The 27,644-nt window shown below is 45.4% G+C and overlaps 2 protein-coding genes across 3 annotated transcripts in view; one reads left to right on the top strand and one right to left on the bottom strand.

The window, feature by feature from the left end:
• The window catches only part of ift74 (intraflagellar transport 74), a 29,490-nt gene that overhangs the window by 488 nt on the left and 1,358 nt on the right, over positions 1–27,644 (top strand). For both annotated transcript variants that reach the window (XM_061263362.1, XM_061263363.1), the window contains exons 2-19: positions 396–520; positions 759–894; positions 1,129–1,177; positions 1,663–1,761; positions 1,965–2,025; positions 2,730–2,789; positions 2,899–2,960; positions 11,135–11,273; positions 12,436–12,498; positions 13,767–13,910; positions 14,444–14,484; positions 14,681–14,760; positions 19,512–19,565; positions 20,674–20,771; positions 21,303–21,429; positions 25,026–25,189; positions 26,641–26,766; positions 27,569–27,629. In XM_061263362.1, the coding sequence (XP_061119346.1) occupies positions 404–520; positions 759–894; positions 1,129–1,177; positions 1,663–1,761; positions 1,965–2,025; positions 2,730–2,789; positions 2,899–2,960; positions 11,135–11,273; positions 12,436–12,498; positions 13,767–13,910; positions 14,444–14,484; positions 14,681–14,760; positions 19,512–19,565; positions 20,674–20,771; positions 21,303–21,429; positions 25,026–25,189; positions 26,641–26,766; positions 27,569–27,629 (1,681 nt within the window). In that variant the 5' untranslated portion in view covers positions 396–403. The remainder of the gene's footprint in view (positions 1–395; positions 521–758; positions 895–1,128; positions 1,178–1,662; positions 1,762–1,964; positions 2,026–2,729; positions 2,790–2,898; positions 2,961–11,134; positions 11,274–12,435; positions 12,499–13,766; positions 13,911–14,443; positions 14,485–14,680; positions 14,761–19,511; positions 19,566–20,673; positions 20,772–21,302; positions 21,430–25,025; positions 25,190–26,640; positions 26,767–27,568; positions 27,630–27,644) is intronic.
• On the bottom strand, positions 4,738–8,268 carry LOC133142210 (leucine-rich repeat-containing protein 19-like). The gene is made up of 4 exons (XM_061263286.1): positions 8,006–8,268; positions 7,043–7,550; positions 6,416–6,595; positions 4,738–5,117 (listed from the first exon to the last, which is right to left on the bottom strand). The coding sequence occupies exons 1-4, from the start codon at positions 8,084–8,086 to the stop codon at positions 4,738–4,740; spliced, it is 1,149 nt and encodes a 382-aa protein (XP_061119270.1). The 5' UTR covers positions 8,087–8,268.

Genomic DNA, 27,644 nt, shown 5'->3' with positions numbered 1-27,644 from the left:
CAATGTATCTCTTAGGAGAATAAAATGTTTATTTACAGCCGTACTGGAAAAAAAAGTAATATCTAACGCTGTCAACCCTGCTGAACATACCCAGCTACACCAGCTTAACCAGCTCAAGTGCACAAGTATTAATTTAGCTAGCCAGATAGCTGTGTATTGACAATCCATATTTTATGTTTGTCTGACCAACTAGTGTTTGGATAGTTTTGCTCTGTTTGTTTGTTTGTTCCATTGTTGTTGAAATTGTACTTCCCTCTAGGGTCTTTCAGCGAACTTATCCCTGGTTATGGGTATGCACTTTGTTGTACGTCGCTCTGGATAAGAGCGTCTGCCAAATGCCAATAATGTAATGTAATGTAATGTAATGTAATGCCACGTTCTCAATATTATAATAGTGAACGTCATGACGCAAAGACCACCTTCCGGTAGACCGATGAGTCGTGGGGCTTTGGCACTTGGAGCGGGAAGACCCCCTACGGCAATCAGGCCTCCGCAGACGGCGATCAGAGTGGGAACAGGGGTAAGCATGGCGACATACTGAGTGCAGAACATTTTAGTAAATCATAGTGAAAATAAAATTTCAAGTTAACCTCAACACCTTTAAATCATAGTGTTCACTAAATACTACTATCTTGATATGGGAAATATTAAGACTGGGAGTATTGGAGAGGGAGGACACAGGTCATGCAGTTTTATTTGTCACCTCAACAGTGTGGAGAATTTTGTTTTTGAGTGTATGTATGTGTACAATGTTCTAGATGGTTCCGGGGACTGGTCGACCAGGGACACGGGGAGGGCCCATGGCCACTCCAGGAGTCCTGTCTGCTCAGATCAAAGTGGCTGACCGACCTGTCACTCAGCAGGGCTTGAGTGGCATGAAGACCGGGATGAAAGGTAACGTCAACATTTTCAACTAGTCCAGCCAGTATTTTATGGAAATGTGACCTGTTGCTATTTGTTTTGTGTAATCAATTGAATGTTATCCTCCTTTCTCTTGATTCAACTGTTGTACTGTATGTGATCTGTAGTAATACTTGTTAGAGGGTTGCATTTTGTTTCTGTTCCTGGCAATTTGACACTTCAGTTATGTTTCTTTGTCTGTTAAACCAACTTTCCACAACACCACAGGGCCACAGAGGCAAATCCTGGATAAATCATATTACCTCGGAATACTCAGGTAAACTATTACATTGTGCATGACCATCTATTCTAAACCCTTCTACATACACTCAGTGAGCACTTTATTATGTATTTATATATTAGACGTATTATTGGTCTTCTGCTGCTGTAACCTATCCACTTAAAAGGTTTGATGTGTCGTGTGTTCAGACATGCTCTTCTGCTCACTGTTGTAATGCGTGGCAGCAGTTACAGAAATACTCATACCAGCCCATCTGGCACCAACAATCATGCCACGATCAAAATCACTGAGAACTATTTTTTTTCCACATTCCGATGATTGATGTTAATTGATTAAGTGAAGCTCCTGACTCGTATCTGAATGATACGAGTCAGGAGCTTACCTGCTGCCACACGATTTGCTGATTAGATAGTCACATGAATAAGGAGGTGTACAGTTACAACAGTTGTTCCTAATTAAGTGCTCAGTCAGTGTATATTCACATGTTTATACATTCTCATGTTGGTTTTCTTTCTTCACAGGAGTAAAATAAATGAACTTACAACTGAATCCAGTAAATTGCAAAAGGAAATCGACAACTTCAACCAAGAGAACTCTGTCTACCTGTCCTATGAGAAGATGTATGTCCACCTTTAGTACCATACTGTTTTTCCACATCTACTTTTTCTGATGTAGGCCTTAACAAAAATGAGTACACACATAAGCTTCAAAGTGCTAACCAAGTTAGTTTAATTGCAGTTGTCTTAACTCCAATTTCCAAGCAGATGTCCACAGACGGTTGTTGTCCACCTGAATTATGCATATTTTTTTCATATCTTTTCAGAGCTGAAGGACTTGCTGGTGAAATAAAAGACCTTCAGGGACAACTGGCAGATTATAATATGGTAATTTGTTTTTTAAACTCACTAGGTGGCCTATTTAATCCACAGAAATGTGCTTCTTTTCAAACTGCTGTCCACTTCCTAATCCTGGGTGATGCATTGCCTTGCGGGGCTACTGCCCACAGTTGGCAGTTGGGCCCATCTTCTCACTACAACAGTGCCTTAACAGGTGTCAGAATCCAATCCTCCAGGGTCACAGTGTCTGCTGGTTGTAGTGTGCTTCTGCACCAATGATTCATTGAAGTCATTGATGTGCACAGAATTCACACGCCTTGTTCTTTAGGCAATTCCTGAAGACCCTGCGGCCTTTAAATGGTTGGCATTTATAAAGCGCCTTTATCCAAAGCACTGTACAATTGATGCTTCTCATTCACCCATTCACACACACACACACACACACACACACACACACACACACACACACACACACAGACACACACACACACACACACACACACACAGACACACCAACGGTGATTGGCTGCCATGTAAGGCACAAACCGACTCGTCAGGAGCATTTTGGGGTTAGGTGTCTTGCTCAGGGACACTTCGACACAGCACGGGCGGGGGATCAAACCGGCAACCCTCCGACTGCCAGACGATTGCTCTTACTGCCTGAGCCATGTCGCCCCAGCCTTTCGGCCAGACCTGAGTTCGACAGCCCAAGATTACAGTGCAGCGTTCTAATACTTTGATTCTGATTACAGCTTGTGGACAAACTGAACACTAACACTGAGATGGAAGAAGTGATGAATGACTTCAATATGGTGCGTGATTTCGGTTTTTCCCAAAAGCCTTCATACGTTTATAGTATTTGTGTTCAGTGAGATGAGTCTGTTTAGCTATAAAACTAATAATTGGCTGTTTTATATGCAGCTGAAAGCCCAGAATGATCGAGAAGCCCAAAGTATTGATGTCATTTTCACTGAGAGACGAGAGTAAGTACTATGCATAATAATATCTATTATAGACTATATAATATGCTAATGCTGTGGTTCAACATGAATGACTCAAAACAGTGTTTGAGCTGGAATAGGCACAAACCGCAGTGCATCTGAAAATAGGCTGAATGTATTGGCCACAGAGCGGTTTGAACCGCTCGGCCGAAACATGATAGTAACCTACTTTATTTTAACCTCAGTTTTTTTTTTTACCTTGTTTTTAAGCACGATTGCAAACTTGCTCTAAATCTGTCGCTACCCATGACACTGCTTCCAACTGTACATTTGTCATACACAGATTTCAAATGCAAAAGGCTTTTATTGTCTCAGTCTGCTGACAAGAAAAGGAAAAATAAATAATTACATGGAATTCATAATAATGTGAATAGCAATATTCATTCTGTGAATATTTTCTGGTTTCACAGAGTTCTTTTTTATTACATAATGAATATTTAAGCAACATTTGAACACCAGCAATTTTGTCTGACTGTGTATGTATCTATATTGCTAAAAGGTGCATTAAGATAGGCCAAAAGGCATTGCATTTTAGCAACTAAATAGGCCAAAGTTATTTCAATGTCATTATTCTTGGCTTCATGCAAGTGTCCTCATTTTGATTTGTAGCTAAATGAGAGATTTTTTTGCTGCAAAGGAGGAAGAATTTTGAACTGCAGAATCTCAAACTCTGACGTGCGTTCAAGACGGTGAACTTTTGCGGGGCGAACTAGGTTTGCAGCGAACAGTTACTGTTGCACAATTTCAAATGAACATTCCATTTTGTTCACCACCACGCCTTTTTAATACAAACGGATGCGACTTACATCTAACAATGCCAGCTAGATGATTCATTTCTTACCTGTGATGTATTTTTAAAGGTACGAACAAATATTACATTGATTAAAGTGTAATATAGCAGCTAAATGATTATCAACTTTTGTTCTCTCGCCGGTTTCCCTATCAGCAGCCATTTTTGTTCGGTGCGCACTACCTTTTACTGTTAGCTAACATTAGCTAGCATTGGCGGCGGAGAGAAAAAACGTTAGCAAACGTTTGCCATCTTGAACGCACATCTGGTTTGTCATCCAATGGTGGTTTGTACATGTGGAATTTTAAAGGCTTTTAAATTGGCCTACAGTAACAACCTATAACAAATCAAACCTTAGGCAGAAATGGACATTACCAGATCAAGGTAAGGTTATTTTACGTACAGTGGGAAAACCAAGATGTATAGCCTGAATAGGATTGAATGAAAGGCTGAAATAATGCTTCACCATAAAAGGGAAGTCACATCTCTGTATGACCTCTTCAATCCCATGAGCCCCTGTCTTAAAACACAGTCTGCAGGGATTGTGACTATGATTTCAGAACATAGGCAGATTCAATGAATTACAAGATATACATAATAGATTGTGGATCTGAGGCAAGCATAGATTTTTGGAAGTCATCATTCCTGGACTGTTCACTGGGACTCTTTTCAAAGAATCACTTTTCTTTGGTTCAGCCCAAACAGTCAGTATGGTCCTTGGTATTGTGCTAAATTTGACATATTTTGTGGTGGGGTTTGACATGGCTGACGCCTTTGTATGAAACATTGAAAACAGTGCAGCTAGTCAGTATTGTGTTCTTGTTTTTCACCGTATCATCGGTTACATATACTTTTGATGCACTGCAGAATAAAGAGTCACTTGTGTTCAATCATAAGCGCAGGTCATGAGAATCCCCTGGATTCAGCGGTACTGATGCGATCCCCTGGTCGTATATCCGGAAGCCGCGCTCAAGCCCAGTTCACCTCCAGCGTGCAGTTGGTGACCTGGGCGCCGGTGTCGTCCACGGCCTTGTAGTCCCCCGTTTCGATGTAGCGGTCCTCGATGTAGCCGTCCTCATCGTCGAGCTCCATCTCCTGCTCGTGGGCGCTGACGTCCGTCTGCTCCGTGTCCAGGCTGAAGGTGGAGTAGCGGCTGGTGGTGAAGACGTTGGGCTCCCCCTCCTCTCGGAGGCGCTGGTGCCGGTAGTTGAAGAGCAGCTTGTACCAGGAGGGCGCCTTGACCGCGCACACCAGGAGCGTGGAGATGCCCAGGGCTGTCACCAGCACTCCCGCCAGGAACTTCCAGGTGTTCCCCCCCGGAGGGGCATCTCCGCCTGGGACAGGGGCGGCTGTGGCAAACCCAAACGCACAGTCAGCGTGCTAAAAACATTGCATCTGATTTCTGCCAGGATGGTTATAATTGGTTATTTAGCTGACGCTTTTATCCAAAGTGACTTAAAGTCGATTAGACTACATTACATTACATTAATGGCATTTGGCAGACGCTCTTATCCAGAGCAACGTACAGTTGATTCGACTAAGAGGGAGACAGTCGTCCCCTGGAGCAATGCAGGGTTCAGGGCTTTGCTCAAGGGTGCCGACCTTGTAGGTCCCAGTCATGGGCCTTAACCACTATGCTACAGGCCGCCCCAGACTAAGCAGGGGACAATCCCCCTTTGGAGCATTGTAGGGTTTATGGCCTTGCTCAAAGGGCCAACAGCTGTGTGGATATTATTGTGGCTACAGGGGGACTTGAACCAGCAATCTTCCAGGTCCCAGTCATGTACCTTAGCCACTAGGCTACAGGCTGTCCCAGTCATGTACCTTAGCCACTAGGCTACAGGCTGTCCCAGTCATGTACCTTAGCCACTAGGCTACAGGCTGTCCCAGTCATGTACCTTAGCCACTAGGCTACAGGCTGTCCCAGTCATGTACCTTAGCCACTAGGCTACAGGCTGTCCCAGTCATGTACCTTAGCCACTAGGCTACAGGCTGTCCCAGTCATGTACCTTAGCCACTAGGCTACAGGCTGTCCCAGTCGTGTACCTTAGCCACTAGGCTACAGGCTGTCCCAGTCATGTACCTTAGCCACTAGGCTACAGGCTGTCCCAGTCATGTACCTTAGCCACTAGGCTACAGGCTGCCCCAGTCATGTACCTTAGCCACTAGGCTACAGGCTGTCCCAGTCATGTACCTTAGCCACTAGGCTACAGGCCGCCCCGATTCGTTCTATACACGTGCCGTCTGCACACACCCCCTTGTTTCGTACAGCTGGATAATTAACATTCAATGAACAATTGACCGTACAGTCTTGACTTTGGACATCCAATTCCGGAGCAAAGACCTAGACCAGTGCCCTTGTTTGAGGGTTTTTTCCTTTTGGCTTTCTCCCTCCTGGCTTTCTCCCTCCATTTCTTTCACTTTGGCATGTCCAATCATGTATCGGCACTCATAACTGCATCCCTGGCTATCCAATCAGGAGAATGCAGCCATGCACGTACTTTCCTCTGAATCTGTGTCTCATTGTATTGCAGCTGGAAGGTCATGCTCACACAAACATGAGTGGGAGGAAGATTTTTATGTGTGCAGATGCCCCATCAAACACCAGTGAAAACTGGCCGTCCTTCCTGTCTGCATTCATGTTTACCTCTGTTCATGGAGTCGGCGCTGTTGTTTCGTCCAGGAGTGAGCTTGTTTGTTGTCTGGGTCGAGCTCGCTTTAACGGTCGAGGGCAGTTTTGTTGTGGTCGCCTTGGGAGAACAAATGCTGTCGTCCAGAAGACTTTTACCTTCTCTGTCCTTCGGACTAGCGCAAGTAGCCCCCGGGCCTGTTGCATAAACACACAGTCAACAGATTTCACACAAATACAGCTCACTGCGCTGGACTAGCAGTGGCTGAATGGATGAATTTAATATGAGCCATAGCTCAGCCTGCTGAGTGAGGCTGTATTGTCTGAGACGATTCTGTAGTAATGTAATCAGAGCTCTCGTTCCTTGGAAAGGTAGGAAAGGTAATCAATAGTGTCCTGATTAGTGCCTTTAGTTATTTAATGCTACATATGGTATTGCTGGCAAATATATTATTATATGTGATATAGTTTGTTCTATATTTTATATAGATTGTTTCCATAGGTCTCTCCTGTACTTTTGCTTATTGATACTGTCAGCAAGTATTTATGTTTGGTAATTTTACATTAAGAATACGCCCTGTGGTATCACTTGAAATCCACATTAAAGAGTAACATGGCTCTTAGGGGAAAAATAAAAAGGCTTACTGATCTCTGCTCTTGATGATCTGATGAGCTCTAAAAAGTCACAAGAGCAGTCCCAGGGATTTTCCCCCAGGTCGAGGCGCGTCAGTTTCAGCAGGTGAGTGAAAGTGTCGTTCTCCAGACACCTCAGGCTGCTGTTGTGCAGGGAGAGGCTCTCTAAGCTGGTCAGGCTGGCGAACACCCCGGGCGGGAGGGACTGTATGGGGTTGTGGGAGAGGTCCAGCTTCTTCAGCATGCCCAGGGCCTGGAAGGCTTTCGGCTCCACTCTGCTGATGTTGTTCCCAGACAGGCTGAGGACCCTCAGGTCTGAGAGGCTGTCCAACGCGTGGCCGGGCAGAATGCTTATTCTGTTGCTGTCCAGATGGAGCTCTGTGAGTTGGGTGTAGTTTTTAAGCGTCCCGATGTCCTCCTCCGACAGCTCGATGAGGTTGTGGCTCAGAATGAGCTTTGTGACGTTCGTGGGAAGCTGGGTAGGGATCAGGCTCAGCGTCTTGTTGTCAAAGTTGCTGTCCTGTGAAGACAACCAGTATGTTACATTTTTCTTATTCTTATATTTTTTCTTATCCTGTTTTTGGGGCTATAATGTTACTGATGCCTTTTAATTGACAAACAGCTTTATTTATAAGGACTGATAGGAAAGCGCATGAGTCCTATCAATGAGTAAAATGTATATAACTATAATTATAAGGTGTACTTCGAGCTATGCAGGTCATTAACTGACATTGTATCATCCATGGATAGTTTTACATCCGTATATGGATTTGTCAAAAATGAAAGCGTCGTTGGAAAAGTTTATAAAATGACTTGCTCACAATGAAATGCAAATTTCTCAATACATTATGAGGAGCACACAGAGAATGTATGCACACAAGTAGTATGTAGTATATACCGCATGTGCCGTCTAGTACTATAAATCTTGTAAATTGGATAATATGTAAGAAAGTAAACACTGAGAGCGTAACCTACCAGTCCAGTTTCACTTGCTGCTGGTCCTGGTACCAGTGACACGCAGCCCAGCCCAAGAAGCAGTATCCCTCTGACAGACATGGTCTTTCCTTCCGACGAAATGCGTGGTGCGACACAAACCAGCACCTGGTATAATAACAGCACCAGAGTTACTTTGAAAGACAGAATTGATCACATTAAGACATACTTTGAGCTCCTGAGCGGTGACTTTGGAAGGTGTTAGCGGAGATGTGCGCACGTCTCGATGGTCCTCGCCAGTACCAGCAGTCACCGTCGCAATAACAAATAACGCTAAGTTAGAACAAAAGCTCTAAACGGTGTACAAAGAGCAGCTTTGTTTGCAGCCAGTGCTTCTGTAGCTTGCTGCTTCCTGTTTTCCCCTGTTTGTTGGTGCTTGTGGGAAATTAAAAATTTTCTCTGCGAGTGGAAATTATATCACATGACAGTTGTTTATTTCTTTCTCGCGTTGTGAACACATGAAACACGGAGCTGTGAGTATTGGTAAAATATCAGCACACATGAAACACGGAGCTGTGAGTATTGGTAAGATATCAGCACACATGAAACACAGAGCTGTGAGTATTGGTAAGATATCAGCACACATGAAACACGGAGCTGTGAGTATTGGTAAGATATCAGCACACATGAAACACGGAACTGTGAGTATTGGTAAGATATCAGCACACATGAAACACAGAGCTGTGAGTATTGGTAAGATATCAGCACACATGAAACACGGAGCTGTGAGTATTGGTAAAATATCAGCACACATGAAACACGGAACTGTGAGTATTGGTAAGATATCAGCACACATGAAACACGGAACTGTGAGTATTGGTAAGATATCAGCACACATGAAACACAGCTGTGAGTATTGGTAAAATATCAGCACACATGAAACACGGAACTGTGAGTATTGGTAAGATATCAGCACACATGAAACACAGAACTGTGAGTATTGGTAAGATATCAGCACACATGAAACACAGAGCTGTGAGCACTGCACTAGGTCATGAAATCAGCCTCACATGCTTGTTCTGCTCTAAATAACCAGTTCTAGTTCAACCGAAAAGGTTAAAAAAAGCTTTCCTCACAGAAAAACACATGTAGCACAGTAGTTAGCAGAAACAGAGGTGCTAGAAATGAATACACCCAAAGTAAAATGATCTAATAAACTACGAGGACACAGAACTGAATCTAGAGATCCAGAGAGAAGCAAGAATGTATTCCCTAGACTGAAAACTGGACTTTGAATTGTGTTTACATTTAGTGAACATCTACAGATTAATTTAAAAGTTCCAAGGGTTATTGTCTATTCGTTTTGGAGAAGAACTGCTGAGCATGATTTCATACTGAAATAATATTGATGAAAGATTTATGTTGAGAATAAGTGTGATACTCTACTCTGAGAACATACAGAGCGCTGCTTAGAATGACTAGGCTTTTTAGTATAACAGGAAGGGTACAAACAGACACACTCCGGACTAACTTTAATGTCTTGAAATAGCATCTTGTGATAGCTTAAGAAATAACATCTTGCTTTATCAGAGGACAAACAACTTAATGTTCGAGCAAGAATCTCAGGTGTTTTTCTCCCAAGCGCAGATGCCTTGACATAGTTCCCTTAGGTTAGAGGTTTCAGTGTTTTGAGTGATCAAAGGTCACCGTAAGGAGACCGAAAAAGCAGCGTAAATGCGTTGTGTGTGTGTGAACAGGATCTTCGACTGTGTATTCCATACATTTAAGTTAAATTCAACAACTTGCATGAAGGACCTTCCGTTATATTTTAAACATATATATGGGATTAATGTCCTACAGTACAACAAATGTAATCCAAGTGTAGGTAATATGCAGTATGTTCCTGTGAATTTACAGGCACTACAACTCCTTATAGTGGATTAGGTATGTAGTGAAAAACAAAAAAAACCTTTGCTCAGGTTTAAATAAGGTATTTACAAATGTTACTGTAATTAAAATGCTTACCTTGGAATCGCTTGCTCTAAAATAGCTCCTGGAACAAGTTCTATCAGGAACTGAATGAGAAAGGTGGAGCAGACCTTTGGCTTCAGTAATAAAATGCAGCTATTTCATTTGGCTAAAGATTGACTACTTCAATGTGTTAAACTGGGGCAATCTGAAATGTTTGAGTAGTACTGTAGGTCATTACAAAAACTGTAATGAAATCTCATGTATTGTTCAGTGATTTTTCCCCTTAATCTGCCAATTTGACTTTAATTTTGTCTAACAATTAAGAGTAAGATTGTTTTTGTCTTTACAAACACAGTGAGAATTGATCTCACAAATTCGCAAGCAGAGTTTGTGAAGAAATAGTGTGAGATTATGTTTACTTTTAAATCAGTTTGATGTGATAAGACAATACTCTTAATATGAAGTTTGTTGCAGTTGCTTTTTCAACAGGAAATATAAAACCTTATCGTGGAGTGGTGGGCGGGTTTTTCAGGTCATGTGGTAATAGTCTGGTTATGTGTGCTGATAACGTTATCTGTAGGGTACTAAGCACTGCTTCTTCAGACACGTTACGATTTATGAGTTTCCCGGCGCCAGCAGGAATTTCAATGATGTGATTACTCAATGTGATGATGAAGCTTTATAAGCTCTATAGACTTTCCTTCAACTTAGTGTTTGTATTGGGATCCATGGACACATTCAAAGAGTATTTAGCCCAGTTGAATTAACACACAATATGTAAGATTTTTGTGTTAAACCATTGTTACAAGACCATTGTAAATCCCTTCCTATCATTGAAAAAGGTTCACTGACATGTTGACTCACCCTCTGCCTGTGTTTTTAGTCCTTAAATTCTGGATTCAAAATATACAGTTGACGGGCTGGCACTCTGTACCAAAACATTGTATAGCTGTACAATAATTCAAACTCACTGAAAATTGGTTCTAATTGCCACAGCCAATGGCGTTTCAATGTCAGCATGTTCGCAGAGAAGGGGCAGGGATAAACAGTGTTGTGGTTTGAAGGTGTTTGTTGCTACAATTCCTCTCTTGACCGTTAGAAGTCCAAAATTACCCATTGTAACTTTAACACGCAGTGTTTGTCAATTTGGTCCTGAAACCTGGCTCACCGGTGACTGCACCACCCCATCTGCCCTCTCAGGAAGGAGGAGATGGTCCGGGTTGTGGAGGAGGAGATGGAGCGGGAGAAGCAGGCTGCGGACAACATCGTGAAGAAGATGGCCCCCGAGAAACAGGCCAAGTACGCCGAGATGAAGAACAGCAACGAGGAGCTGCTGCAGGTGGGGGCGGCGAGCGGCGTGACCGTGGCCCAGGGGGCCAAAACCGCGCTTCTTTTCAGAAGCTCCTTTCCCGGTCGTGCTCACTAGCGCCACTGTGGCTGGCTCCAGTGTAGGTCATTCAGACCCGTTTTCAATGTGAAGTCAATGGTACAATTGCGGTCAAAAGATGAAGTCAACCTTTTTTTCCCCCACAATAAAATGGAGTCGCAATCATCTAATGCCTCCCCATGTGCCAAATTAAAAAGTTTTTGTGTTTTTAGGACAATACAGCAATACTTTGTGGACGAATCAGGGACAGATTACGTCACTCTTTCTCACAGTGGATAATCAGTGACTTGACGTAACAGGCACTTGGTCCATATTTTTCTACAGTCTGTGCCGTGGACAATGAACCAGAACAGAGTCAACACTGAAATCCTGTCCTACTGAATGCACATTTATAGAGAACACGAGCTGAGCAAACTAATACTTCACTAATACTACAGTCTGGCATGTCCATTACAGACTACCTAAAATGAGTGGACTAAAATCGAAGCTCCTATTTTACAAAGTGAAGCATTACTGAGAACCCTGACAGGAATCGGTCAACATTACTTAAAGGCACATAGTAACATATGCATTGGTATTAAGTTACTGTACATTCTTCAACTATTTTTATCCTTATGGTTAGCATCCATTTATGCAGCACAGTTAAATGGATGTACAGAATTTCATGGAGCATTGCTTTAAGTACCTTGCTCCATGGTACAGCAGCCCACAGTACTGGTGTTACAGGGCAGTAGGGGTGGGGTGTGTACACACGGTGAATGCTTATTTCAGTGAATGTAGCTGGTTTGAGCAGCTTGTCTGTATTAAATATACATAGTAAAATAGTAGTTGTTACTAATTCAGGTTGGTGATGAATAGGAACATGTGAGTTATGCTGTGTTATCAGAATACAGAGCCTATATCAGTTCAATAGTCAATTACTGTATATGTCTGTACAGATTGTTCACCTTAATTTTCTTTTTGTTTTTGAATACTCATGTTCATTAACATTCTTACCATTAATTAACACGGGTGCAAAAATATACCGAAACCAATAAATGATCAAAATAATGTATGAAAATAAAATGTTAATGTAACCAGATATGTGTTTTTCCTGCCGCTTCTTGCTGGATAGGAGTTAGATTCTCAGCAACAGGAACTCGATGCACTCATCTCACGGAAAGAGACTTTGGAAGCCGTAAGTATATCTCTATAATCGATTAAACACTGTTCTTCTGAAGCACTGTGGGCCTTTCTTAACAGGTAGTGATACAATGCAGGCTCTTATACTGTGTTAGGAGTGTTTATGTGTATTGCAGTGGTTCCTTTAGGAATTTCAAATGTATCCAGAAATCATAAAACCACTTATTAACTGAATCATGCATTCATGTGAACAAAAACAACTGCTTCCCAATTGTAAGCGTTCTACCTAAGTTTAGCTCAGCATGAACACTGTAGAAATTTTAGAGATACGGTGTATGTCAGGAATGTATGTAAGTAGCTGTAATTCTATATTAAATAAATTGATACCTTTGCCAAAAGATGCGTTTAATGTGAGAACTTGAGGCAGAACTTGTCAGAGCAAAGGTACGCTCAGGTGCTTCAGCTGTGCTATGTGCCTGGGAAATGGCTCCCTCTGGTGGAGCTACCGTGCTAGTCTTAATTCTGATTTTGATTCCCTTTTCCATTTGTCAACACGAGGACCGGAGTTACATTACATTACATTACATTGACCTGAGAAATTGGAACAGCATGGTCAGAGCCATAGACCAAACATTATGCTTACCAAAATAAACAGTTTGAAACATCATTCTGAAGAAAGGTGACAGTCTGCAGTGCAGAGCCAAAATAACAGAAATTGTACTGTAGTTCCTGAAGTTGTAGTTGTGTTAGGCTAAGTCTGTAACTGCCATACCATCTACCTTGTGTACTGGACATATGTTCACAACCAATCATATATAACTTGTACCATATCTGATGTGTTTGGTTGTTTGTTGTATGACCTTGAGATGCACTCTTTTGTACGTCGCTTTGGATGAAAATGTCTGCTAAACAAGATTAAATGTAATGTAAAGGAGGTGCAGTCAATGTTTTTTTTAATCTTTTTTTTTTTAAGATATTTTTTAGGCCTTTTTCAGCTTTATTGGACAGTATAGTATAGAGAGACAGGAAGAATGGGAGCGAGAGAGAGGGGAAGACATGCGACAAATGTCAGACGGTCGGATTGGAACCGCCGACGTCGCGGCTCACAATGAGCATGCGGTCAGTGCAGGCTGCGCCACCGAGACACCCTCGCAGGAGGGGTTTCTGAGGAGAATGAGGGGGGGCTGAACCTGGCGTGTCTGTACATGTGTCTGTGCATGTCCTCAGGTGATAGCGCACTCCCAGGTGAAGCAGAAGGGGTTTGTGAGGAGAGTGAGGGGCTGAACCTGGCGTGTCTGTACATGTGTCTGTGCATGTCCTCAGGAGATAGCGCACTCCCAGGTGAAGCAGGAGGCTGTGCTCCTGCACGAGAAACTGCAGGAGCTGGAGCAGCGTCGGGACGCCATGGTGGCCGAGGACAAGAGCCTGGGCTCTCCTCAGGAGGAGAGAGAGCGTCTCCTCAAACAGGTGGGTCTGGAGCCTGGGCTCTCCTCAGGAGGAGAGAGAGCGTCTCCTCAAACAGGTGGGTCTGGAGCCTGGGCTCTCCTCAGGAGGAGAGAGAGCGTCTCCTCAAACAGGTGGGTCTGGAGCCTGGGCTCTCCTCAGGAGGAGAGAGAGCGTCTCCTCAAACAGGTGGGTCTGGAGCCTGGGCTCTCCTCAGGAGGAGAGAGAGCGTCTCCTCAAACAGGTGGGTCTGGAGCCTGTGGTCTCCTCAGGAGGAGAGAGAGCGTCTCCTCAAACAGGTGGGTCTCGAGCCTGGGCTCTCCTCAGGAGGAGAGAGAAACCACCCACAAGTTATTCTGGCTAGCTGTCAGTAGCTTTGTAGCACTGTCGTGCAGGCTACTGGAATCACATCTCTTTCAAAAATACTGTAATAGCTTTCATACCAGTCAAATAGTCTCAAGTATGCCAAAATGCTCAACTGAAATTATCGATAGCAAAAACTGCCACTTTGCTGTAGGATGCCTATCATGACATTTTGCCAATTTCTTTCCCTTCAGGTCAAAGAAGACAATCAAGAAATAGCAAGCATGGAAAGACAGTAAGTGAACGCTTTCATTTTGACACACAGATTTAAGAATATAATTAATTATCCCTCAGCCAGCTTTGCTGCATTTTCTCATGATACTATGCCAGTGCTGCTGCTAATGCTACTGCTAATGATAATGACGTGGAACATTACCTTTTGTAAAAGGGGTGGCTCTTCCACGGGTTTGAATTGTTTTCCTGCATTTTAGGTTGACTGAAATACGAGAGAAAATGGGCCAGATCAATGACGAAATTCGGCAGCTGGACAACGACATGGAGGAGCACCAAGGTAGAGCCTGATACCTCCTAGCGTCAGGGTAGAACCCAATACCTCCTAGTGGCAGGATAGAACCCAATACCTCCTAGCGTCCGGGTAGAACCCAATACCTCCTAGCGTCCGGGTAGAACCCAATACCTCCTAGTGGCAGGATAGAACCCAATACCTCCTAGCGTCCGGGTAGAACCCAATACCTCCTAGTGGCAGGATAGAACCCAATACCTCCTAGCATCAGGGTAGAACCCAAGACCTCCTAGCGTCCGGGTAGAACCCAATACCTCCTAGCGTCAGGGTAGAACCCAATACCTCCTAGCGTCAGGGTAGAACCCAATACCTCCTAGCGTCAGGGTAGAACCAAATACCTCCTAGCGTCAGGGTAGAACCCTATACCTCCTAGCTTCAGGGTAGAACCCAATACCTCCTAGCGTCAGGGTAGAACCCAATACCTCCTAGCGTCAGGGTAGAACCCAATACCTCCTAGCGTCAGGGTAGAACCCAATACCTCCTAGTGTCAGGGTAGAACCCAATACCTCCTAGCGTCAGTGTAGAACCCAATACCTCCTAGCGTCCGGGTAGAACCCAATACCTCCTAGTGGCAGGATAGAACCCAATACCTCCTAGCGTCAGGGTAGAACCCAATACCTCCTAGCATCCGGGTAGAACCCAATACCTCCTAGTGGCAGGATAGAACCCAATACCTCCTAGCGTCCGGGTAGAACCCAATACCTCCTAGTGGCAGGATAGAACCCAATACCTCCTAGCGTCAGGGTAGAACCCAATACCTCCTAGCGTCCGGGTAGAACCCAATACCTCCTAGTGGCAGGATAGAACCCAATACCTCCTAGCGTCAGGGTAGAACCCAATACCTCCTACCGTCCGGGTAGAACCCAATACCTCCTAGTGGCAGGATAGAACCCAATACCTCCTAGTGTCAGGGTAGAGCCAGATACCTCCTAGTGTCAGGGTAGAGCCAGATACCTCCTAGTGTCAGGGTAGAGCCAGATACCTCCTAGTGTCAGGGTAGAGCCAGATACCTCCTAGTGTCAGGGTAGAGCCAGATACCTCCTAGTGTCAGGGTAGAGCCAGATACCTCCTAGTGTCAGGGTAGAGCCAGATACCTCCTAGTGTCAGGGTAGAACCCAATACCTCCTAGTGGCAGGATAGAACGCAATACCTCCTAGTGTCAGGGTAGAGCCAGATACCTCCTAGTGTCAGGGTAGAGCCAGATACCTCCTAGTGTCAGGGTAGAGCCAGATACCTCCCAGTGTCAGGGTAGAGCCAGATACCTCCTAGTGTCAGGGTAGAGCCAGATACCTCCTAGTGTCAGGGTAGAGCCAGATACCTCCTAGTGTCAGGGTAGAGCCAGATACCTCCTAGTGTCAGGGTAGAGCCAGATACCTCCTAGTGTCAGGGTAGAGCCAGATACCTCCTAGTGTCAGGGTAGAGCCAGATACCTCCTAGTGTCAGGGTAGAACCCAATACCTCCTAGTGGCAGGATAGAACCCAATACCTCCTAGTGTCAGGGTAGAGCCAGATACCTCCTAGTGTCAGGGTAGAGCCAGATACCTCCTAGTGTCAGGGTAGAGCCAGATACCTCCTAGTGTCAGGGTAGAGCCAGATACCTCCTAGTGTCAGGGTAGAGCCAGATACCTCCTAGTGTCAGGGTAGAACCCAATACCTCCTAGTGGCAGGATAGAACCCAATACCTCCTAGTGTCAGGGTAGAGCCAGATACCTCCTAGTGTCAGGGTAGAGCCAGATACCTCCTAGTGTCAGGGTAGAGCCAGATACCTCCTAGTGTCAGGGTAGAGCCAGATACCTCCTAGTGTCAGGGTAGAGCCAGATACCTCCTAGTGTCAGGGTAGAACCCAATACCTCCTAGTGTCAGGGTAGAGCCAGATACCTCCTAGCGTCCGGGTAGAACCCAATACCTCCTAGTGGCAGGATAGAACCCAATACCTCCTAGCGTCAGGGTAGAACCCAATACCTCCTACCGTCCGGGTAGAACCCAATACCTCCTAGTGGCAGGATAGAACCCAATACCTCCTAGTGTCAGGGTAGAGCCAGATACCTCCTAGTGTCAGGGTAGAGCCAGATACCTCCTAGTGTCAGGGTAGAGCCAGATACCTCCTAGTGTCAGGGTAGAGCCAGATACCTCCTAGTGTCAGGGTAGAGCCAGATACCTCCTAGTGTCAGGGTAGAGCCAGATACCTCCTAGTGTCAGGGTAGAACCCAATACCTCCTAGTGGCAGGATAGAACCCAATACCTCCTAGTGTCAGGGTAGAGCCAGATACCTCCTAGTGTCAGGGTAGAGCCAGATACCTCCTAGTGTCAGGGTAGAGCCAGATACCTCCCAGTGTCAGGGTAGAGCCAGATACCTCCTAGTGTCAGGGTAGAGCCAGATACCTCCTAGTGTCAGGGTAGAGCCAGATACCTCCTAGTGTCAGGGTAGAGCCAGATACCTCCTAGTGTCAGGGTAGAGCCAGATACCTCCTAGTGTCAGGGTAGAGCCAGATACCTCCTAGTGTCAGGGTAGAACCCAATACCTCCTAGTGGCAGGATAGAACCCAATACCTCCTAGTGTCAGGGTAGAGCCAGATACCTCCTAGTGTCAGGGTAGAGCCAGATACCTCCTAGTGTCAGGGTAGAGCCAGATACCTCCTAGTGTCAGGGTAGAGCCAGATACCTCCTAGTGTCAGGGTAGAGCCAGATACCTCCTAGTGTCAGGGTAGAACCCAATACCTCCTAGTGTCAGGGTAGAGCCAGATACCTCCTAGTGTCAGGGTAGAACCCAATACCTCCTAGTGGCAGGATAGAACCCAATACCTCCTAGTGTCAGGGTAGAGCCAGATACCTCCTAGTGTCAGGGTAGAGCCAGATACCTCCTAGTGTCAGGGTAGAGCCAGATACCTCCTAGTGTCAGGGTAGAGCCAGATACCTCCTAGTGTCAGGGTAGAGCCAGATACCTCCTAGTGTCAGGGTAGAACCCGATACCTCCTAGTGTCAGGGTAGAGCCAGATACCTCCTAGTGTCAGGGTAGAGCCAGATACCTCCTAGTGTCAGGGTAGAGCCAGATACCTCCTAGTGTCAGGGTAGAACCCAATACCCCCTGACATCAGGGCTGGGCTGCGCATGCTGACCTGCACAATAGTGGGCTTGGGCAGGAAGGCCTCCGGCTGCCTCCGGCCCCGTCCACAGACCAGCGCGCTCCGGGCCTGTCCGCCCGGGCAGAGACGGGCCTCCGCCCTCCTCCGAGCACCGCGCCGGGCACGGATCATAAATCCACTCATGCCTCTGGACCGCGGCCAGGGCGGGCGGCCGCCTCCGCAGTTTACTGCATCCTGTTCTGGGAGCGCAGAAAAGCCGTTCTGTGTGGTGATTTGCAGCTCTTTATTGTGCTGAAAATGCAGTTGTCTCCTGTTAGGAACAAAAGCACTTGAAAGTGAACATTCCAGAGCTGCAGGGTCAACATATTGTGTATTTAATCAGGATCAAATCGGTTTGTAAGACTGTTCACAATGTGAAAGGCCTCAGTCCGTATGCAGAGGAAGAAAACAGTTTGTGTTCTTAGAACATTTAGTCCTTTGGTCAGAAGTGTATGTTTTGTCCGTTGCGTTAATTCCATCAACTTGTCTTTCTTTCTTTCTGTTTCTTCTCTTTTTCCTCTTGCTTCTCTTCCTTATTCTTGTCCAGATGGTAAGAAAACTTTGCTTTATTCTGAGAGTCTTACAGTATGCCAACTGCCCGTAAAAATATAGTTATCTTAATGTCGCTGTAAAGATGTGAATCACCTCCTCCTGAATGTCCTGTTACTTCTTCCTTCATTGCCAAATCTCTGACTGCCATTTCCTCCTCCTTTTTTTGAATTTTTTAAATTTCTTTGTAGATAATTTGGCACTAAACACAGGGCTGTTTATGTCCAATTTCCACTCCTAATTTGGGCCATTCCCTCAACATTTTCCCAAGTGAACTTAAGAGTGTAAATAGGTCAATGTCCCTGATGATCACACACTAATCTTCACAGGATCCCGACTTCATGCTGTGGATGTGTACGGACAAACAAAACTGTAAATACAGTCACAACATTGGGGGGAACTTTGTCATGGACTACAAACCTAATACAAATACCATCCATGCCAACTTTGGTGTGTATTGGATGTAAGGGTACATCAGGAATGATTCTTTAAAAAGCAACATTTTTACATGGTTCTGTAGCACCACCTAGGGATGTAATGCAACTAAGGCTGATACACGTGATCTACACGGGGCCCCTTTTAATTTGTATATTTAAAAATAAATAGAGGCTGTATTTAAAGGAAGTTTATGATTTATGAATATCCATATTTAATTATCTTTTAGAATCTTGAACGTGAGGCACCACAGAGGCTGATAAAATATTGATCATTGCTCCACTAGACAGCTCCGTCACCTGGATTATGTCCAAAGGATACTTAAACTCCCACACTCATCAGCGATCTCTTCCTGGTTTTAGTATCTAAAACAGCCACAAAACATTTGCAAAGAGCTGTGAGCAGAGCAGCTCTTCGCCCCATGATATGTTTTTACGTTTATATTAATTTTTCTAGCAGATACCCAATCGAGTGTTTATAACTTGCTCATTCTGTAACCCAGGAGCATGAAGGAATAGCAAAGAATGAGCCTCTTCACAACTATGGTGTTCCATCTGGGATTAGAGCCCCTGGTGGTCAGGTCCTGGTTGCCACTCTCCTGGATATTGGTCATACCCTTTTCTGTCTTTGCAGGGGAAAGAAACCAGAAGTACAAAGAGCTAAAGAAGAGGGAGGAGAACATGGACAGTGAGTTTGACCTTTTACTGCTGGCAGTCAATATGCGGAGTACATTTTGTACTGTGTGCTTTACTGGATCCTCAAGGTTACAGATTTATGATTTCAGATATTTGAGTCGAAACGAGGCATCGTAAAACATAATGGCCTGTTGTTTTCTCAGGCCTTTTGATTGTTTTCTTTCTCCTTGCTGGTGTAATATTATGTGGCTGGTGTGTAATATGTCAGTAATGTGGGCTGGTGTGTAATATGTCAGTAATGTGGGCTGGTGTGTAATATGTCAGTAATGTGGGCTGGTGTGTAATATGTCTGTAATGTGGGCTGGTGTGTAATATGTCTGTAATGTGGGCTGGTGTGTAATATGTCAGTAATGTGGGCTGGTCTGTAATATGTCAGTAATGTGGGCTGGTGTGTAATATGTCAGTAATGTGGGCTGGTGTGTAATATGTCAGTAATGTGTGCTGGTGTGTAATATGTCAGTAATGTGGGCTGGTGTGTAATATGTCAGTAATGTGGGCTGGTGTGTAATATGTCAGTAATGTGTGCTGGTGTGTAATATGTCAGTAATGTGTGCTGGTGTGTAATATGTCTGTAATGTGGGCTGGTGTGTAATATGTCTGTAATGTGGGCTGGTGTGTAATATGTCAGTAATGTGGGCTGGTGTGTAATATGTCAGTAATGTGGGCTGGTGTGTAATATGTCAGTAATGTGGGCTGGTGTGTAATATGTCAGTAATGTGTGCTGGTGTGTAATATGTCTGTAATGTGGGCTGGTGTGTAATATGTCTGTAATGTGGGCTGGTGTGTAATATGTCAGTAATGTGGGCTGGTGTGTAATATGTCAGTAATGTGTGCTGGTGTGTAATATGTCAGTAATGTGTGCTGGTGTGTAATATGTCAGTAATGTGGGCTGGTGTGTAATATGTCAGTAATGTGGGCTGGTGTGTAATATGTCAGTAATGTGTGCTGGTGTGTAATATGTCAGTAATGTGTGCTGGTGTGTAATATGTCAGTAATGTGGGCTGGTGTGTAATATGTCAGTAATGTGGGCTGGTCTGTAATATGTCAGTAATGTGTGCTGGTGTGTAATATGTCAGTAATGTGGGCTGGTTTTTAAACAGATTTCCTGGAGACGTTTGGAGAAAGCCGGGCGCAGGAGGTGGAGCGCAGTGAGCAGACACAGGCCAGCGTCGTGGCCTTGCTGGAGCACTGCAGCCGGGTAAGGGCCGCGCTGAAACACACCTGGGGACTGGGCTCCGGGCTCCCACCTTCCATTCCACCGCAAGGTTGTGGGTTCGTTCCTCATATTGATTGCACTGCAGCTGTTTCTCAGCGGTACTCTAACCTGCTCCTGGGCTCAGGAGGTAAGAGCGGTCGTACGGCAGTCGGAGGGTTGCCAGTTCGATCCCGCCCTGGGAGTGTCGAAGTGACCCTGAGTAAGACGCCCCCAAATGCTCCTGATGAGCTGGGTGGTGCCTTGCATGGCAGCCAGTCACCGTTGGTGTGTGAGTGTGTGTGTGAAGGGGTGAATGAGAAGCATCAATTGCACAGCGATTTGGATAAAGGCGCGATATAAACCATTTATCATTTGCTCCATGGTGACTGAGAACATTTGGACCTTTGAAACTTTGCCTGACCCTGTTTTGCAGTTAACGCTTTTGCTTGGCCTCATTCATTTTTAACGGTGACTACGTCCGGTTAAATAAAGCGCAGCTGAAATGTGTGTGCTCCCGTCTGCTTGCTTTTGCAGAACATGAATCGCATGAGGCAGATCTCCTCGGTCACAGCCAATGAGCTCAAGTCGATGCAGGAGGACCTCAGCTTTAAGGAGACAGAAATGCACAAGTCACAGAGCACCGCGAAAGGCCTGTCTGCAGGTTAGTCAAAGACTCACTCACATCATCTGGCCCAGTCCTCCCATTGCATTGCATTACATTACATGTTATTAGACTAAGCAGGAGACAGTCCCCCCTGGAGCAATGTGTGGTTAAGGGCCTTGCTCAAGGGCCCAAAAGCTATGCAGATTTTATTGTGGCTACACCAGGGATCGAACCACCTACCTTGCAGGGCCCCAAGGCTGTTCTGTGTGGCTTCTGGGCCAGACCTCAATCAGAGCATTCTTTTTGGCCATCAGCAGAACTTCACCAGAATTTACCAGACAAAACATACTAATGGCAGGTTATGCCTTGGCTGGGAACGCCTCATACCTTTGCAGATACTGTTTAGGGTCTCCTGCAGTGACCACAGACTCTCCCTGCTGACAGACTCCCCTTTTTGGCCAAATCTGAACAAAATTCTGATATAATCTCACACACCCATACTATAAAGATCTATTGGATTATGCTTATCTACCTTCCTTTTCTTTTTTTGCTTCACGGTGTGTGAGAGTTTTTCATTACTCTTAGGATTGGGGTATCTCCTGTATAAGCACCCGTTGTCTGAAATGTCTTGGCCGTCTCTGAGTTATGGGTTTTCAGATGTTTGGATACTTACTACCTTTAAAGGTACAATAGGTAATTTTGGACATCTAATTGTCAAGAGAGGAATAGCAGCAACAAACACCTTCAAACCGCAACACTGTTTATCCCTCCCCCTTCTCTGTGAAAGCGCTGACATTGAAACGCCATTGGCTGTGGCAATTAGAACCAATTTTCAACCAATGAGCTTGAATTATTATACAGTTATACAATGTTTTGGTACAGAGTGTCGGGCCGTCAACTGTATATTTTGAAACTAAAAACACAGACAGAGGGTGAGTCAACATGTCAGTGAACATTTTTCAATGATAGGAAGGTATTTACAATGGTCTTGTAACAATGGTTTAACACAAAAATCTTACCTATTGTACCTTTAAACCTGGATCCTGGATTTCAGAATCAAGTTAAGTTTGGTGGGGATGAAAGGTTTTCATCAGGCCCAGAGAACAGGGTGTGCTGGGTAAATAAATTCAATAATGTAAATACTGTTTCTGAGTCTCTGCTCTGTTTCCTTCCTCTGTGCTCAGCCCTCGTGTGAGGTAGTCATCCTAAAATTGTCCTGTCCCTTCGCCGCCTCCAAAAAATCCACCGACATTTCCTCGATCCTGCTATTCTGCGCCAGCCAGGCATTGTTCCCTTTCACATATTTATTTGTACTTTTTTCAGAGAGTGTTCCTCGCTCGGCGAATCTGACCACGTTCTTAGCGAAGGCTGTGGAACTGGCTCTGAAGTAAAAGGTCACTGCAGCCTCTGCTTCCTCAGTCGAGTCTGTATCAATCAAAGTAAAGACAAGGCAAAGATCATTCCAGCATGAAAGCCATCACTGCAAGTATTTTAGTCCTGTATGGAGACTGAAAATCTACTGCCTTTGACTTTTTTGTTGAATAAGACAACTTGGAATTTGCAAGATGCAGTTTGCGGGAATCCAATTTCTTTTTGCTAAATAAGACTCATTTGAAGAAAGTTTAACTTGTCAAGCAAATCTCATCTCAAATATTTGCCAATGGAATCAGAAAATCTCACTTCTCAAGCAAACATTCGCATAAAACAACCTAAGATTTAAAAAAAGAAGATCTTAAGGCTTACTATAAGACTAAAGCGCTGGTTCAGACGGTCACGTTTTGCAGCGATGGAACTGGAGGGTAGTGTCAGACAGACTGATATTCTCAGAGCAGCACGAGCAGAGTGCTGTAGCGCTCCGTTATAAATATTGTCAGTAACCCTCGCCAAGCCGGCGGGCGGGGCCCCTGGGCGGGGCGGGGCCCCTGGGTGGGGTGGGGCCCCTGGGCGGGGTGGGGGTGGCGGTAAGGGAGGCGCACCCCTAGAGGAAGTGCCAGGGAATGCACAGAAGCGCTGATGGGGCAATCTGTGAGTCTTTACTGCTCAGTACACACCAGGCCTGGGCGGCGCTCCTATCAGGAGGAAGTGGCTCGCTTCCCCTTCCTGCCCCCTCCGCCCTGCCACCGCGCTCCTGCACTGAGACAGAAGTGCCCCCCCCCGTGTAGGGCGGCTACGAGAACCAGACGCTGCCCCCCCCCCCATTTAGGGGTCTGCCGTGTCCTCCCTGGTCATTTCAAGAAAAAAAATTGTGAAAAAAATTGGGATAAGACAGGAAGCGTGTGAGAGGAAAGACAAACCCAATCACCCTCAAATGCATTTCTGAAGCACAATGTGATGGTAATCTTTATTGGGCTAAATTCCTCATTGTAACTCTTCTTTGGTTTACTAAAAACCAGAGCACACAGTGTTCTCTCATAGTCTCCTAATGTCTCTCGCTTAGCCATAAATCTAGTAAAAGGTGAGGACCGTCTGGAGGTTTAGATAGTAATATAAATATGCAGGACCACAGAGGTAGTGGCTCCATACTGGGCCCCACAGTTTGTTAATTCAGGGAAAGTCCGTTGGTATATATACCACAGTATACACGACTCCCACCTCAGTGGCCTGTGTTTCACTTCACTGCAGCACTGCGCTGCTCTGCGGTGAGAAAGAAAGGAGGAAAACAAATTGAATTAAAATCTGCAAACCATTGTATGTTTCATTTATCCTTTATGGATAATGCAAAATTAAAAACATATAATATTGGGATTATGCAGGGTCCTACAGGGCTTGAGAATCGATGTTCTAACTGGATAAATAATTTAGGACTATCTAAATCTACTGATTGGGTTTCATTAGTCTGTGCCTAATGGAAAAAGCTCCTTGGGAAAAAAGCTTGGAAGGGGTCAGCCTGGTGCTTAGAGAGATCCGTTTAACTGACGCTGGAATGCTGAATGCGTCACCTATAGCGACATCTGTGGGCGTCACCTATAGCGACATCTGTGGGCGTCACCTATAGCGACATCTGTGGGCCAACTGAATATTAGTTCTGCTGAACATTCTGCTCTAACCATAAGAGTTTCTGCTCTAAAATCCAGCTATGCCAGCTTGACCAGCTTGAAAATTGAGCTGGTCAAGCTGGCCATAAGCTGGTCTAATGTCTAACTGGTTATGAGCTAACCAACCAGCCGAGCTGGTCAAGCTGGATATGAGCTGGGTATAGATAACATTAGCTAACAGTTTGAAAAGGCAGTGCGCGGCCAACACAAATGGCTGCTGAAGGGGAAAACGCAGAGAGTACAGAAGTTGACAATTATTTGGCTGTTATAACACACTTTAATCAATGTAATATTTGTTCTCACCTTTAAAAAAAATCACAGGTAAGCAACAATGCTAGCTGGCATGGTTAGACCTAAGACCTTTGATCCGTTTGTAGCAAGCTGAATGGAATGTTCATTTAAAATCGTTCAACAGTAGCAAACATACAAACACAGTTCGACACAAACGTTTGCTGTCCGGTCAGCCAGCTACCAGCTGTTTCAAAACCCAGCTTGAGCCGTGTTGTTTTCAGCAGGGGTGGCCTGCGCTGGAAGAGGCAGGGTTTAAATACCCCCCCGTTGCTAATGAAAAGCACATTTGAGTCGAACCTGTGTTCCTGTGCGCGCTCCTGCCCCCAGAGAGCCAGCGTCTGCAGCAGGATCTCCAGAAGGTGGAGCAGCTGGAGGCCAAGATCAACACGGAGCTGTACGGCCTGAAGGAGAAGATCCAGCACATGACCGAGGGCCTGGAGACCTACGGAGACCTGGACGCGCTGAAGGCCGCCGGCGAGGAGAAGAAGAAGGTACGGGGGCCCTGGAGCCGAGCGGGACCCAGCCGTTCGTGAAAATCTGGTTTCTGTTACAGGGCTGCGTGCGTCCACCCTGCTGTAAAATCATGCTGTGCCTGCTTCACCAGCTTGAACATTGAGCTGGCCAAGCTGGTCATAAAGCTGGTCTAGCTGGGTATGAGCTGGTCAACCAGCATGGCCAAGCTGGTCATAAAGCTGGTCTAGCTGGGTATGAGCTGGTCAACCAGCATGACCAAGCTGGTCATGAAGCTGGTCTAGCTGGGTATGAGCTGGTCAACCAGCATGACCAAGCTGGTCATAAAGCTGGTCTAGCTGGGTATGAGCTGGTCAACCAGCATGACCAAGCTGGTCATAAAGCTGGTCTATCTGGGTATGAGCTGGTCAACCAGCATGACCAAGCTGGTCATAAAGCTAGTCTAGTCCCCTGCTTAGTCTAATCAACTGTACGTCACTTTGGATAGAAGTGTCAGCTAAATAACCAATTAAAAAGGAGTCATTTATTTCATTGTATTGCTGTAAAGATGCAGCAGGATGATATTCACGGTAGTGTATGTGTGCCCCACTTCATGCACAGGAAGAGAATGACTTCAAGTCTTTTGTTTCTCCCTTGAAGGCCCGTTTCTTCTGACAGACATATCCGATGCTCTGTGTTTCCTTAGCACCTCTGTTGTTCCAGACGGCCTCTGCGTTAGAAACAGTGAGGTCGCAGCCGTTGAGCGAATTCACCCACGGGAACACTTCCACCGATCTTTAGCAGCATGGCAGACCCGCTTCCACTGGGCCTCTCCTTGCGCAGGATGCAGGCTTTTCTGAAATGTTTGACACAAGGAAGTCCAGTTTCTTCCACTGAGAAATGGCATTTGTCACCTTCTCTGATGGCTGCTGTTCTGAAGGAAGAGTCTGGTGGTTCCAAACTTTTTCACAATTTTTATTTATTGAGGCCACTGTGCTCCTGGGAACACTCAAAGCTTTTATACCCTTGCCACAATTTTATCGCGGATGTCTACAGTCAGAGTTCCTTGGACTTCATGGCTTGGTTTTTCACCTGGCATACAGTGTGGCGATCCTGATTAGCGTTGAAAGGTGCTGGCTTTACCGTTCCTTTTCCTACGTCGGGAATTGAAAGAATGTGTTTATTGAGGCCAGCCTGCTTTACCGTTTTCACTGTCAAACCTTTCACCAGATTTGAGCAGCCTTGGGCTACAGTATAAGATAGTTTGGCTGATGGCCAGTGCAATATCTGCCTGGATATAGAATTTCCTTTGTTTGTTTACATTAAACGTGTACGGCGGTGTTTAATTTGGACCCGGAGCTGTGTTCCTTCCCTGGAGAACGAGCCCGGCGAAACGGTCCTGTTTCCTCTGGTGATATTTAATGATTATCTCAGGGTCTGCAGTGAGAAAGGTCTGCACACAGCTTCACTGTGAGCGCCTGTTTTCTCTTAGAGGCTGCAGGACGACCGGGTGTCCCTCAGCCACAGGAGAGACACCTTTCGGAAGGCCATGCAGAAGACGAACGAGGACTATGAAGCCCTGAAGAACCAGCTGCAGGAGAACGAGACCCATGCACAGGTGAGTGGACATGTGAATCCAAACCTTCTCGTGTGAGGGCATCAAAGCGTGGTCATGGCTGGGTCAGAGAAGCAGTGGAAGAATTCTCTCAAAATGGCCTCCCCCGTCACTGTCTGCCAGAGGAAGCCTTTCTGCTTAGGCGAGCAGACACGTTCTGCCAGAGGTCACAGCCGATAAAGATGGAATGTGCGTGCCCCCTGATTAAGGACAACCAAAAACTGGGGCTGTCCCGCGCGGTTTATACTCTTAAGCTTAGATCGCCGCTGGACTCAGATGTAGAAAAAAACACAAGAAAATCTTTCCCAGTTCAGCTATGGTCTGCAGCTATGGGGTACAGGTTATGCAGGTCACCCATACATTTGCCTCCAGTTATGTCTTAGTCATGTCTGTCATGACCGATTGTTTCCAAGTGGCAATGTCAATTGTGCGGTACTTATTGCCTTGCTTAATTTTTATTAAGTGGCGCACCAGCAGTCCAGATCCAATCCTGACCGTACCAGTGGCGGCCATGATCTGGGCAGTTCTAGGAGGTGACACATTATTTACCTGTAGTGTTGGCTAGGGAGGAGGATTCAGCTTGCTGGCCCTCCTGGTCAGCAGCCTGTGCCAGACACATCACAGCCACCTGCATTTACTTCTCTTGTGTTGCCTTTGTGAAGATGAGTTACACGAAATGTACCTAAGGGCACCCCAATCTTGTGGGACACCCTATATAACATACAGGACTTTGTGTTTCTCTTCTCATGAGTGCCTCAGAAGTGTTTTGATGTCTGTATATAACTGGACTTGTCTTCCACGTCAGCTGACCAACCTGGAAAGGAAGTGGCAACATCATGAGCAAAACAACTTCGTCATGCGGGAGTGTATCCTTTTTAAGC

This window comes from Conger conger, chromosome 12 (assembly GCF_963514075.1).
Source record: "Conger conger chromosome 12, fConCon1.1, whole genome shotgun sequence".
Lineage (NCBI taxonomy): Eukaryota > Metazoa > Chordata > Actinopteri > Anguilliformes > Congridae > Conger > Conger conger.
The sequence above is the reverse complement of the archived record's forward strand: the minus strand, read 5'-3'. Positions and strand labels throughout refer to the sequence as shown.

What these genes read in the sequence shown, in the direction of transcription:
- LOC133142210 (XM_061263286.1), bottom strand. Translation starts at nt 8,086, where the DNA reads ATGTCTGTCAGAGGGATACTGCTTCTTGGGCTGGGCTGCGTGTCACTG. An exon ending in CAGCAAGTGAAACTGGACTG is followed by an intron (nt 7,551 to 8,005) that starts GTAGGTTACGCT and finishes TTGTCTTCACAG; the next exon opens with GACAGCAACTTTGACAACAA. An exon ending in CGCCGACTCCATGAACAGAG is followed by an intron (nt 5,118 to 6,415) that starts GTAAACATGAAT and finishes GGTTTGCCACAG; the next exon opens with CCGCCCCTGTCCCAGGCGGA.